The following is a 14,304-nucleotide window of genomic DNA, read 5'->3' as shown; positions in this document are numbered from 1 at the left end:
CTTGCCTCATGTGTTTCTATCCTTACTTTGCAGATAGCATCTTCAAACAGTCCAGCTCCTTTCTGAGATAGTATCTCTCACCAAAATCACTGCCCAGGATCAGACATTTCAAAGTACCCAAATAAGTTTTGGCAGTCCAGAGAAAAGAACAGACAGACTCCTCACATACACCAAGCCCTGTTGTGGTAGCATGGTAAACTGCCAGAGAGCTTTGCGTGGTCATCTTTCATGCTAATAGCTAGCTTGTTATTATTTAAGTTAGGAAAAAAAATAAAAAACACAGTTTTTAGATGTCACTTTAGATGAAGAAATTAATCAAGATCTCTAAAATAAAAAATCCTTTTACTGCTTGTCAGATTTTGTCTAACTGTTGACTTGCCTCTCAAAACTGAGGGAAAGAAGAGACTTAAAAAAAAAAATAGATCTGGAAAAACCTACAGAGCCAGCTCAGTGACTGACTAAGCACTGGCCAAAGCTGGGATCAAGCCAGACCAAACAGCTGATGGAACATTTGGGGGAAATTTTAATTCATTCTTTTCTGCCTGTCATTGTTTTACTCTGCTGAGTAAAGCTTGGGACCAGCGAGGAAGTAGAGAAAAGAAAAAAATGGCACAGGGGAGTGCAGACCACCAGAAACATGAGAGGACCAAAGTAAAGGTAGAGCAAAAAAAAATGACTTACACAAAACTGATGACGAGGAGCAGCTTGGAGACACTCTGCAGGTGGAAGCCACTGGGGCTCTCCTCAGGGATGTGCCGTGTCTGAGTGGAACCTAAGGAGACAGATGGGTTTGTTCAGGCTATGAAATGCTGCCCAAAGGGAAGGGCAACATTTTACTCCATCTTACTCAAAAAATCATAATGCGTCCATCGCTCTGCAAATCCCTGGCCCCTCTGCCCGTTAACCTTTCATGAACACAGCTCCAGTTTGTCTCTGGAGGTGTCCAGCTCTCCACCCCGAAGCGTGAGGTCCCTGCAGTCCCTCACCTGCCACATGCTTGATTCGGTGAGCAACCTCCTCATCCGTGGGGGTGGTGACGGGACTCAGCACCTCCTCCAAGTGTGGCACCCGCAGGTGGGGATGGGCCCGTTTCCGCCGGCGGACGGTTGATTGCTTGCTCACTTTCTCTTTGGGGGATTGTCGGTGGACCTCAGCCAGGTATGTGCTCTCGGTTTTGGTCAGTTCACTTTCTGCAGAGGCAGCGAGGAAAGAAAGCATTTAATAGAGATGGCACCGGCCTTGCAAAGATACAAACCCCTGGCACGGCTGCTGGATGGAGTTCAGCTGGGCCAAGCACCCTGGTGGGGTCTGAGGTGGCTGTGCCGGGGTACGCACTACAGCTCCCTTACACCTTCAGCCAAACCCTGACCCCGGACTGCCTGCACTCCTGTCAGAGAGGAGCTGATGGCCAGCAAGTACTACCAGCTGCAGTGGCAATGACTTTGGCTGGCCCTGTTTAAAAGCCCCTCTGAAGCCTAGTCCCCAGAAGGCTGGCAGCAGCTACCACGCCGTTACGCTGCCTGCTTGCAGGGAGGCACACACAAACCGTAAGAGTGTGCCCCTGTCGTGGCCGCAGCTCCAGACCTTGCCACTCTTACCCAAATGACGGAAATAATCTTCTAGGCCGCTCCAGAAATTTTTCTCGATGAAGGATTTCACCAGCCCCCACGGCTGTTTTCTGTAACGTAGTTCTGTGGAAACCCTGTGTGGAAAGGGGAAAGTCACTCTCAATTTTGCTTTCAGGAGGTTACATCAATTCACACTCCTTTGTCAATGTATATATAAAAAATAATTATGCTCACACTTAGTTCTGACACGGTTTCAGCCCTTTGTGTTTCTAGGTGAGAAGCACTGCATGAAAAGTCCTTCCAAAGGCAGTGGCAGTAAGGCCTCAAGAGGACTCCCAAGACCTTCAGCCATGGGGCAGGCAGACATTTAGATTAATTATCAGAGCAAAACACAAACACCTCAGTTTCCCCGGTACCAAATTCCACTGCTTGTCCCCCAAAGTGCTTCTCAGAGGCACAGTCTTAGTGCATTTAGTTTGTTTTGTATGGCAGCTGTCCCTGCTTCAAAAGAAGGGGGCAAGAGAAGTCTGTAAATTCTTCTCCCTGACCCAAATGTAACTCCCGCAACAAAGAAGTGGGGCTTAGTTCTCCCCAGCCCCTTCTACCGCTCCAGAAAGAAGCACTCCCCCCCCCAGGTGACTTTAGATCACCAGTAAAGCTGTTTATCCCACCAGCGGCGTACCTGAGTCGGCTTTTGTTTCTGGCAACACGAGTCAACGTGTAGCGGTTAATGGTGTAGAAATAATCGTGGTAGGGGACGTCGTGAGTTAGCACCTCTGCATCTATGACATAGCACTCGCTTTCTTGGCTGGCTTTGTACATTGTCTGTGTAAAAGAGCATGCAAGGCAACCGTTAGGCTGGTCAGAACAAGGCTTTGATAGTTAGGCACCTTCACTAGCACTTCAAAAAACAACTCTGCCACAAACAGGAGACCGTGCCCATGCACAGCCCCATCTCTGCAATTTCTCCATAAACAACTCGCCTTTTGGGCTGGCCTACTCAAGGAACCAAAACGTCTCGCTCAGGTGTTTCCAAGGACATACATCAAAAGGGGCATTCAGTTCCAGCAGCTGAATCCCCAGTTTTTTGTCTCAGATACGCAGTTACACTGTCACACGAGGACCGATTTTGTGGGACCTCGTTTCACTGAACTGAAGTCTGGCTTGCCAGAGAGCAACCCGATCTAAAATGAGAGCTGAGCCCGCTCTGAGCAGAGGCGCTTTCTAGCCTGAATTACTCTGATTCTAAAGAACAAAAGAGCACGTCAGACATTTCTTTAAAAAAAAAAAGACACGAAGAACATGAAAAGCAGCAAGCTCAAGACAAGAAAGCAAATCACAGACCTGTTCCTACCAAAGCATACCCCTGCTGCCCCTTCACACACCTGCGTCTCAGTGACAGTGGCAGTTTTGGGGGCCAAAGGGTTGGTGAGGGTAATGGTATAGAGGATCACTCTGGTCTGATTGCCATTTTCTTCCTTCTTCCAGGGATGAAAGATAATATCTGAGAGGAGAAAACAATATTCCATCAAAGTAACTTAAAGCAACCTCAGGTCAGTTCCCTAGTAAAAGCATAACCAAGCTCAGGAGAGTATTTCCTTCCCTCTAGAGAGCTTGGCTGCGAAAGTGCTAGAGCTCAACTGAGTGTGAAGGAAAGGTCTCCTGTACTAAACGTGGTCACTGCAGGGATGAGGTGCATCCTCTGCCAAGATGTGATGGGATTATCTCTGCCTGAGGCTGTTTTCTGGTGGCTTTGCCTTGACTTGGCAGAATCCTGCAAGTCTGCTACTCAGAGGGCTAAGCAGAGCAGCTGTAGAGAGCCTCATTGTAGTATGGCTTCAGACTGAGATGTGCCTGAGGAATTAGAAATGTGGGGAGAATTTTCCCCTCTCTCAGTATATGGAAAGGGAGGGAGGCTGATGCCATCGCTCCTTTTGCAAACCTGCAGTTATAGGGAAAGAAGGGCTGCAGGATGCCCAGAACACTCTGCATCATCAACTACACAGTCTGTGCCAGTGTCTGGAGTAGAGCTAGAAGAGCTTTTTCCACAGAATGTTAAGCCTTGAACACAAGATCAGGCCGTGGCTGATATTACGAAAAAGATGGAGAATCTGATTCTTCCACAAACTTACTTAGGGCTCTTAAAAAATACACCCAGATAGCCAAACAAGGCTCATTCTACCTGCTTTTGATTACTGTCAGCACAGGCAGGTGTGGTCCCAAGACCTCACAATATTACCCAATCCCTCTATCGTCAGCCAAAGTCGCACCTCCAAGGCATGTGCTCAAGAACTAGAAGCTGAGCCCTGCTCTGTGCCTCGCAGGGAACACAGCCTCTGTCAGTGACTGGGCTTTGCCACCAGCAGCTTACCAGAGAACCGACGCTGTTCCATGAAGTCTCTCTGGAACTGAGAGTCCGTGAAAAGCAAGTCATACAGTTTGTCCACGCTGAAGTTGAACACTTCATTCACGTACTGACGGCCATTCAAATCCTCGTAAAAGGCCTGGACTTCACCTGTGGGGAAACAGGCCCACAAGCCCCAGGCATGATACTCTGTGCCAACCTCCCAGGCTGTGCTTTTTTTACAGTCCAGGACAATATTTTACAGTACTTTCCTTTGTGAAGAAGGAACCCAAAGGAAGTGCTTCTATCCCTTTCCCACCACTGATCCCAGGACAATAGTTGGAACATCAGGTGGGGTAATTAACTACATGGCATTATTTTAGGGACAGCCTTCCAAATATCCCACAGATTCACTTTCTGCAGCCCAGGCCAAGAATTCTTTGCATCTTCTGAACTCTTAAGGTCCAGAAAAATAATTCAGTATTTGTTGCCCCAGGCCCTCACTGAAAGAGACAGGGCAAAACACGACACCAATGGAAGGGGTTTCTCCCTGCACACCTTCATCGTGGGTCTCAGACGAGTCGCTGAGCTCCGTGGGAATGTCTTCATTGTCATTGAAGTCCAGGGAAGGGGAGTTCACAGGAGCAATGATCTCTATCTTCTCTCCCATGATATTTGCAATGCCGAGGTCTTTTTCCACAGGACTCTCTGCTACTGCCTCCTCCTCTTCTGGTAGCACCCCATCAAACTGCAGCAAGGACAGAACATAATGAGGGCAAGACTAGCACCTAGAAACTGGTGGTTATTTCTGAAAACTATTTACATCTGTGGGCCAATTTTCATACCTTTGAACATTTGGCCTCAATGTGGCTGGAAATTAAATAATGGAGAGATGGCAGCTTACCATACAGTATTTGGAAAACACAAGGGCATATTAGACCACTTCCTCTCAAAAACATATATATGTATAATTCAAGCTTGGGACATATACAAGGCTTTTTGTTTGTTCAGACAAGTGCACAAACAACACAGGTTTTGTCCCAGACAAAAACACTATACAAAATCTGAGTTCTTGTTATATTTCAACAAGGTCTGCCCTGCCCCAGTACCATGAAGGTGCACGCTGCTTCCTAGGGAACGACTGGAGCCAGAGGAGGAATTACAACCCCTTTATCTTCAATGCTCCATTTCTTTTAACCTAAAACTACATGTGGGAAAATACCCTTGCTGCTGAGAATCCTAATGTACTGACTTTAGGTCAGGCATGGTTTACTTACTTTTCCTTTGGCAAATGCCATGCCCTCAAACATTACTAACACAAGGACCATGGTCAGCTGCAGTGGAAGAGGAGCTTTAGGGCAAACAGTCACCTTGTACATTCAAGCACTGCCAGCGAAATCCCCGTGAAAAGGATTCCAGATGCCACTGCAGTGGAGGAAGGACACTTACCGAGGCTGGTGCTTCGCTGCTTCCTGTAGATGTCAACGTGCTGGCAGTGACAGATTTCTTTGGCAGCTGAGGGCTAGCTTCTGGCTTGGCCTCCATGCTGCTCTTTGAGGAGCTGTCATTGACTTCATTCTCTTCCACAGGGATTTCTTCACAGTAGCTGAGACGCCACAGAGAACACACGTTTTTATGTTTACCCCTCTCAGTACAGCTACAGCTGGACACACAGAGCAAGTAAGAATATTTCTATGCGGTTTCCAGTCTGACCGGAATCAGAAACGGCTCAGTGCAGGGGAGATCAAGCCCAAACTTTTCAAGTGTTTATACTGACAAGCATCAGCACTCATTGACCACGTAACACACTGACTGGCCCAGTGAATGGGGCATTTTGGCATTTACAGAATCGCTCATCTACTTCAGCAAGTAGAGAGGCAACCATTTCGGTTCCTACTGATTTCCATGAGGCAATGGTACACCTTCAGCTTTTTAGCCCTTAATCCCTAAGGCCAAATATTTGCCCAGAACCCAAAATCTCTCACCGGGAACGAATTGCAGTTTGAGGTATGCCAATATATAAGGACTCTTGCTTTCCTGAGGCCATCTTTTCTTCATCACAAGCAGATTTCACTCCTCCTCACTCACCCCATTGTGTTGAAGTCATCATCAGGAGGCACGTAATCTTCATCATCGCTGGTCAGACCTAGCTCGTTCCCATAACACTGGTGGACAAAGTGCCAGAGCTCCTTTGGACAGAGAGGCTAAAAGAAGGAGCAGAGCACAGGGTACATTTTCACCTGAGAAGACTAAAAGATAATGAATATGCCACACTTCACACTTAAACTGGATCTCACACTGCAAGTGTTAATTCAGTATTGCCTGAACAATTTTCATGTTTGACTTCTGCAGTAGGTAATGGAAGTGAACAGCACTGAGGATTTTTCGTTTTTCTCCTCCCCGCAGCAGCTTTTTCTCAGTATGAGTCAAACCCCAAAACGCTGGCATTTTGATTGCCATCAGCCCATTATTTCTTTCTCAATCTGGAATTACGACTGTCAGGAATATTACATTTCTTGCCCTGAAAGCAGAAGCGAGAGGTTCTGACACATCCTGCTGATGGGAGGTGAGAACTTTTTGGCGGACTCACCTCTCCTGAATTCCAGCGATGCCACAAGGTGGACTGAGTGTTACTGGGAGCCTGGCCAGCCCCATGGGCTGCAGGCATACGTTTGTGTCTTAATACAGTGAGGCCAAGTTGGCACAGAGATTGCCCTGATCAAGTAGTAAGAGGCCCTTTTGCCAAGTAAGCCTTCGCTGCCAGCTCAGGTTCTGCCCTAAAATCTGACTTCGTTATTTCTCCAGGTCACAAGCTCAGGTTACTGAAGACACTGTCAGAAAGCCAACAGGAGGCTACACCCGGAGCAGCACAAGAAATGAGATCTCCCACCACTACGGTGCTGTGCGTGTAATAATGTAAGCAATAAATCTGTGTTTTCCCCCACATGTGTTTTCTGCTGTGTCTCCATTTAATGTCTGCTCTACCACACCAAACCCCAACACATGTTGAGTTTTTCTCCCCTTCAACTTTGTTTAAATGAAAACTACCTAAAGATTACACCTGCTGGGAAAACTATCTGAAACAGCAACAGAGAGAAACATTTCCTGCTGCAGTTTAAAATCAAGAAGAGTTACTACTGGGAAAAGACTGTATTGTATCTCCGGTTAAAAAGAAAAAATGAATTATCAAGACCTTTCACAAAAGCCCAGCTTTTTACAATGCAAGTTCATTGATTCCCACATGACTGCATTCTGGAGCCCTCAAGAAATGGGTCGGTGAACTCGTGATTTAAGTGTGTGCTGCATGGATGAAAGGAGATGGATTTTCACCCACGAGAAACTTATGACCAATGACAAAGATTTCTTGGTAATGAGAAAAAATAAACCTAGTGAACTTTTTCAGAGTTGCTGGCGTAAACTTCTTCCCATAGTTACTGTACGTGATAAGGCAGGAAATTTTTAATCTAGCTCCTAAAACTAGCGGTCAAAAGTACGGAAAACACTCAAATGAGAGACTTTTATTTAGAAACATATCCAGCTGTTTTACCTTCTTCTCCCATACACTCTCTTTAATTCACATGTTAGCAGAAAAACCACGCTAGGCTCTTTCTCCCTCCCTCGTGCCAGGCATGGATCCTTCATTTGGCAAACGAGCTCCCTCAGTGTTTCCTGCCTTTATCACTCCAAATCTTAGTTCCTGTTTGCCATGACCTTGAAACCAAGGGCGCTGAATTTTGTGATAAACTTCAAAGGGCCGATTAAATTACAGCATCCGATAGCAACATGAGCTGCCCAATGCAATTTGATCCTTTTGCCTACTAAATACTACCCCAATTTCAGGACGGGGCATTCTAGCACTTGATTACTTCAGCATCCCAGTACGGTATGAACTCAAGCCCTGAACGTCTCCAAATGCTGGCAGCCCTGTACGATCGGTTTGTCAGTCTTACTCCTGGAGTGAGGCCAGAAATACTCACTGGACATTGGAACAGATACTCAGAACCAAATATAGGATATACGGGGTCTTTAACATAGCAAGTGCATATCCTTGCTTTATTTTAAAATCCAACCTACTGAGCCTTTACCCAATGCACCCCGCACCCACCATCGTGTTTGGTTTTGGGATGTGCTGAACACATGCTTCTTTCCTGCCCTATCTTGAACTCCACACTGCTGAAGAACAGACTTCCTAAGAACTTTGCCAGTGCAGTGAGCTATTTCTGTTGCATTTTGAACTGCTTTCTTCTAGGCTGTTTCACTTGTATTACAGACCTGAACAATCTCCTTCCTGATTGCTTCCACACCTCAGCAGAGGCAAAGAGACATCTACTGTGTATGTAAGATGTGTCTGTGGGTAGACAGAACTCCATGCAAAAAGAGATACTTGCACCTGCAGCTACTTACCTGCTCCACCTAAACACACACGTACTTACTGTCCCTCCGTCTTTTTTTTTTTATGTATATATGCTTGTCACAGGTACTGTGCTTCTGCATAAATCCACCACCTCCCTTTCATCCCCCCCAACGCTGAGATGCTGGTCTCTGTACCTTGTCAAGGAGAGCGTTCTGCCAGAGTCTGAACATCATCATGTACGTCCTGTCTCGAGCCCCGAAGGAAGTAAAAAAGTGCTGAATGGGAAGAGATGGAGAGAAAAATCAGTTCAGAAAAGGCCCAGCAAAGGGATGAAGAGGCACACCTGCTTGGATCATTTTCCAGAAACAGCACACAGAGGGACTGAGCAAGGCACACAGCGCTGCTGCTCAGCTCCTGGGCACAGACTGAAGTCCATGGAGACTTCACGGCGAGGCTGAGTGCCTCTCAACCCACAAAGCTGCTCTGAGCACAGAAACAGCTCAGTTAGCTGTGTGCTACTACATAACCCAGATCTTCTACTTCCTCCATGCCCACACACAAGCTACATGAGTTCCCGACTCAGCCCAAGCCCCAGGTCTGCAGAAGCTCTGCACCCAACCCTTTTCCATTAGTGCTTTCTCCCAGGCCCCACGTACCACAAGCAGTCAGTTTGGAAAACTCCCATGGAGGTGGTGTTAACACACTTACACTCCCTTGCCCCTGACACCCACAAAGTGCAGGCTTCAAGGATGTACCTTTTCAGTGTCAGTGCAAACTTGGATGGCATTAGGAATGAGCCGTGCTGTTTTTTCCTTGGTCATCGAGCAGATATCCTTCAAGCGAACTGTCAGCTACAGTCAGAGCCATGCAGAGAGGGGAAGGCAGAAAAAGAAAGCAGGTAATGAGAGACACTGGTGAGAAAGACGACGGAAAGAGTGCTTTTAAAGTTGTCAGCAAATAAACTGACGTAGAACACATGCTCCGTGTGCCAGTCGGAGAGCCTTACCAATGTCTCCCAGCGGAAGATGTTGCTGTAAAAGCAGATCCAGTTTTCTGAGAGGTAGAGGCGGCCCTGCAGGAGAATGTCTCTTTGTAGTGCACATGAGTAATCTGTGGGTGAACAACACATGGTAATTAAGGAGCATCAAGATGAGAAGACAGGGCAGCCTAAACGTGAGGATAAGCAGCAGCACCAAGAGAAGAAATTACCCGACACAATCCTGCAGAAAGGATTGTGAGCCAGAAGGAACTGAGCCATAGCTGCTGTTCTGCCCACTAGGTTACGATTTCTCCCCAGGGCATGCCACAGACCATCTCTCTTAGAGGTAAAACTGTCTTGCCTTGTTAGCTGGTCATTCAGTAGCATCCTGTCTCCACATTTTAACCTGGGTTTTCCTTCTCGCCTTCTAGTGTCATCGCTCATTCCTCTCCCAATTTAAGCCTACTACACAATTTCTAGTCCTCTGCTAGTCTGTGCGTATTGCAACAGTGTGAGACATAGTATGAGATCACCAGTTACATTAGATAAAAGAACAGATGCAATGCAGTAGGCAATCGCTAATTAGCTGCAAGGCCAAAGCCTAGATGAATACAGGAAGAGTCATGAGTAGGGAGCATCAGGGGTGTACAAAGGAGCTCGAAAAAGGGAAGCTCAGGGCCATGCATGTTGAGACAGGCAACCCTGACCAACTGCGGAAAGAGCTCAAACACTAACGGGTTTGGGGAGCACTGCGGAGGAAAACATACACCTGAAGTCAGCAGGAGACAAGGCTGTAGCTGATACTGATCAGCTGTGCTCTCCCTGAAGTGAAACAAGTGAAATCCATTAGAAACAGTGAGGAGGGGGACTGTCTGTGCACAGGAAAGAGACAGTTCCTTGGTGACAATCTCTTAGGAGAGGAAAAAGCTGCATGTCCGTGTGCTGGATTTCCTCCCAAAACCACGGGCCAGCACAAAAGAGCACGGCACAGAGGACAGTCCTTACCTACAATGAGACGCTCCGTGTCGGGAAGATGCTTGAAGAGTTTCCTGAAATCTTCATTCCGTTGTTTGTAGGTTGGACTCAACACCTGCAAATAACAGAGCGCCTGTTAAAGAGAGGGGCAGGCATGAGTACAGAGAAACGGAGTGGGAAAGCAGGAACACCTAGGTAAGGAGAAGGGGGGTCAGATGCACTTTCAAAGCACGAGGCCAGGAGCTCCCATCACAGCAGGCACAGGTGGGAGGATCTGGGATTTAGTGCATTAAGTGAGAGGAAGAGGAGAACCTGACTTGGAAGAGTACGCACAGAGCAGAAGGCCTATGCCTTTGTCTGCAGTGCAGAACTGCGTGGAAGCTGTGGATGCAGAGGAAATCCCTTTTCCTGCAGTCACAGACTGTACAAGGTATGATGCACGCCCTGTCTGCAATTCCTCAGCTGGCTGCCACTCCTCAGCTCTCCAGGAACAGCATCGCAACCCCGGGCCATAGGTGCTTCAGTGTAGCTGCAGCCCTGCCAGGGGAGCTCGAACGATCACTGTCAGCTCAGGAATAATGCAGTCATGCCCTCTCCTCTCCCCATGGAGTGCTCCACCTGGCAGTCAGGGAACCCACAGCTATCTGCTGGTATAGGGGGAACACCTCTGTGGGGTGCAGAAGAGGCTTGCACAGGGACTTGACCGTGTTTTGTGTTTATTCTGCAGACACCTGGCCTCACGGAAGGCATCAAACAAAACCGTGCTGTTGGCTGGAGGGAGATCAGGAGCTGGCTTCTCTCTGCTGTTTACTAAACTTTGATGTGACTCTGTCCCAGGACCGACAGTTCTAGCCAAAAGACCACCTCTTGCATGCCACGCACGTGCTGACAGCAGCTCAGAATAGCCAGAACTTCTGAAGGCAGAACTGACTGAAAGAGAGGCAGGTACAATTTCAGGAGGCCCGTGTCTCTCCTCTAATCTCTCCTGCTCTTTCTCCCACAAACGTGGGGAAAGCAGAGCAACCTGGGGGACAAACTCTTCCCTCCAGATCTCACTTTCCTCTCAACAACCCCTTCCTACCTCTTCCAGCTGCACAACACTACTCTCCCAATGCAGAAAGGTGGGCATGCATCAGAGCCTCCCAGCAAGGGCCCCCAAATGAATGTGATTATAGAAGGTAGTTTCTGGTTGAGAAACCGGGGGGGAGTGCTGAAGGGATAGGAGGAATGTGAAGGTTATTAGCCTTACAAAACTGTCAAATGCTGTCAAAGAAAAGAAAGAAGCACAGACACCCCCACCCCCTCCCCCCCAAAAGCATTCCCTCTTCCACACAGCATTTCAATGAGCTAATGAACTAGAAATAATATTTTTTAACATCTTAGCACTTCGGATCTTTGTTTCAGACCTGTGGGCCCGAAGGAAGGTGTCTCGATTCCGAATAAAATCTACAAAGCAGCACCTGACAGAAGTATCATTTCACTTACCGAACTTCTAGCCTGAATATCTGGAAAAGACCTTGGCCAGAGATGGGCTCCAGTAAGAGCCTAAGCCCAAGATTTCCTGGGACACGCGGAGAGGATGGTAAAGGAGGGAGGAATAGAGATCATAATCAGTGCTGAGCTCTGGGTTTAACGCGTTACAGACGAGACTTAGCAGTTCTGTCTCCATGGGGAGCCCTGCTCCCCTCCCTTCCCCACAGCCGGGGATGTTCTGACCCGTCCAAAGCCTGCACTGCAACGGACGCTTCTGCTTAGCACCAGAACTTCTGTTACGGCGAAAAACAGCTCAGTTTAGAGACACTCACAGCTAGAATTTCATCTGATCCACTGCTGACATACTCCTGGGACAAGTCGACAAGCCCGTCCAGGTCCGAGAGCAGACTTGAGAGCTCTTGATGCAGCACAAGATCCCAGAGAGCCTCGCACTCCGGCAAGGGATCCATAGCGTCCCCTCCGCGCTCGCACAGCTCCCCGTGTTCCCAGGCAGACTGCTTTTCCTCTTCCTGCTGTCACCGCTTCTTGTTTAGATTCAAAGTCGAAAGAGATACAGCAGCTTGGCAGGAGTTCGTGTGCCTTCCCCTGCTTCCCCGCTCGCGTTCAGGTCGTCTGCCCTAGTGGCCTCTGCAGCTCTGAGAGGGGACTCGCCCTGGGGAGGACCTTTTCCAAGTGGCTCATGAGGATAAGCGTGCTGGCGGGCAGCGTTTGCGCTCTTCTGCTCCTGTCTCACCCACTGCTTGCTGTGGGTATCCCTTGAAAAAGGGCTGCAAAAGCGCCGACAGCCCAAGAGGTCCCAGGCAGGCTGTGCAAGGCGTCTGCGACTCCTGAGCCAGCCCCAGTGGCCAGGACCGCGAGCAAGCACCCAGCACAGGTCTGATGGCCAGCACCCCACAGTAACAGGACACCAAACAGCTCAGAGCCCTTCAGCTGTTGGTGTTTTTTCCCTGCTTTGAAAGCAGAAAAGCAGCGATTCTTATTCTTGCGCCTGCCTCAGGCTCTCTCCTCTCGTCCCTCTGCTCGGAAAGGCAGCTTTGGTCTTTGGGGAGGTTTCTCATGGAAAGAGCAGGCGGGGGGATACCAAAGTGCCTCGCACATGCTTCCAGTTACTGGAGTGGGGAGCTCTGCCGGCCAATGCCCTGCAGTAACCCAGGCTCAGCCTCCAGCAGATGTTTCCTGTCGTGGAGAGCTGCTGGACACTGCGGTGGGGGCGGCGTGAGGGGAGCTGGGCTAAGGAGGGACCAGCCGAAAGAACAGAGCGATGATGAAATCAGCCCTGCGAGACCCGCGGAGTTAAGAAATTTTAGAGCTCAGCTACTCCTGCGCCCCCCAAAAAGCCTGGGTCTTTCTCGGTTTCATTCATCAGCCAGATCACTTCGGAAAGGACGAGCAAGGGCTCCCGCAGGCTCCAGCAAACAAACTCCCTGTAGGTCTCGGGAAGATTGCTTGGAACACAGCTCCCCGTATCCCTCTGCCCTCCGTCCCCACGCTCTCCATCTCTGCTCAAGCGTGGAAATGCACAGGAAAAGCCCACGCCACGCCAGCTCCGCTCAGCCACGATGCTGAGCTGCGAGAACCAGACGCAAGCACACTGATGAAAAATCCTAGTTCTTCCTAACAAACCGGGGGCACAGATGTTTCCAACCACACAAAACCTACAAGGGCATGGCTTCACTGCAGGGCCACGGAGTGCAGCAGGGTGCCCGCTGGCAGGGAGGACCATCGAGCTGCTCAGGTGCACCACGAAGGCGTTGCTCCTCGCATCTGCCTGCACTCACCCAGCATCCCCAGTTGAAGGGTGAGGAAAGCAACTTCTGCAGCCCAGGAAGGACAAGGTATTAGCACTGCAGATGACTGCGAGGCATCTGTGTTGTTTTACTGAATGGCCTGTCTTGCTGGAAACTCCGTATGGGATTGCTTCCAAAAAATCTCACCAGGATGTTTCTCCGTCTCCGCAGCCACCCACCTCTCCCATTGCAGATCTGAATGGCACGAGCGATCGGAAGAGCCAACCCGGAGGTGGTGACAGCAAACATTAACCCTACTGCAAACAGAGAGGGACAGGACAGGATGGCACTGCGATGGGTGGAGGGGAGTTTTCGGGGGGGAACGGGGAGAAAAGCGTGACCCTGCCAGGGCCACGACTCGCTGGTAATATGCTGAAAAATCCTCTGGGAGGAAATCTAAAGCAGCTGCTGCTGGGGGATGGGACAGGACAGGGAAGTCTGACAACACAACAGCTGAGGAAGGTAGAGTCTGGCACAGCACACGGCACAGAACACAGGTAGACATAAGGAGGCAGGGAGAAAACCAGGAAGGAAAACCTTAACTGGTCTGCGTGACTGATGGACTTGTTCCTAAGCCTTTGTGGAAGACTTGCATTGCCTCTGGACAGATCAGAACTAATGGAAAGAGCAGGATACGTGCCTTGCTCGTGGGGGAGAGTGTAGACCCCACTGACAGCAGGACTGCTGTGCTGATTAATGCCAGCAAAGCAACTGGCCACCTGTCCCACGGCGCTTCTTCCAAATCTGGTCAGGTCACTGGGGACTTCCTTCTTTTTTTTTTTTTTTTTTTTCTTTTCCTTTCT

At 49.0% G+C, this 14,304-nt stretch overlaps 1 protein-coding gene across 23 annotated transcripts in view; it reads right to left on the bottom strand.

Annotated features, from left to right (window-relative positions):
- The window catches only part of GRAMD1B (GRAM domain containing 1B), a 135,153-nt gene that overhangs the window by 13,420 nt on the left and 107,429 nt on the right, over positions 1-14,304 (bottom strand). For 17 of the 23 annotated variants that reach the window (XM_066981325.1, XM_066981315.1, XM_066981323.1 and 14 more), the window contains 13 exons: positions 10,251-10,353; positions 9,273-9,376; positions 9,022-9,117; positions 8,461-8,541; positions 6,001-6,116; positions 5,362-5,575; positions 4,471-4,660; positions 3,940-4,083; positions 2,954-3,072; positions 2,251-2,393; positions 1,599-1,702; positions 987-1,190; positions 682-772 (listed from right to left, as the gene is read on the bottom strand). In XM_066981325.1, the coding sequence (XP_066837426.1) occupies positions 682-772; positions 987-1,190; positions 1,599-1,702; positions 2,251-2,393; positions 2,954-3,072; positions 3,940-4,083; positions 4,471-4,660; positions 5,362-5,575; positions 6,001-6,116; positions 8,461-8,541; positions 9,022-9,117; positions 9,273-9,376; positions 10,251-10,353 (1,709 nt within the window). The remainder of the gene's footprint in view (positions 1-681; positions 773-986; positions 1,191-1,598; positions 1,703-2,250; positions 2,394-2,953; positions 3,073-3,939; positions 4,084-4,470; positions 4,661-5,361; positions 5,576-6,000; positions 6,117-8,460; positions 8,542-9,021; positions 9,118-9,272; positions 9,377-10,250; positions 10,354-14,304) is intronic. The other 6 variants (XM_066981316.1, XM_066981317.1, XM_066981319.1 and 3 more) reach the window with 4 other exon arrangements.

This window comes from Anser cygnoides, chromosome 21, assembly GCF_040182565.1.
Source record: "Anser cygnoides isolate HZ-2024a breed goose chromosome 21, Taihu_goose_T2T_genome, whole genome shotgun sequence".
Classification (NCBI taxonomy): Eukaryota; Metazoa; Chordata; class Aves; order Anseriformes; family Anatidae; genus Anser; species Anser cygnoides.
This window is presented reverse-complemented; position numbering and strand designations above follow the sequence as displayed.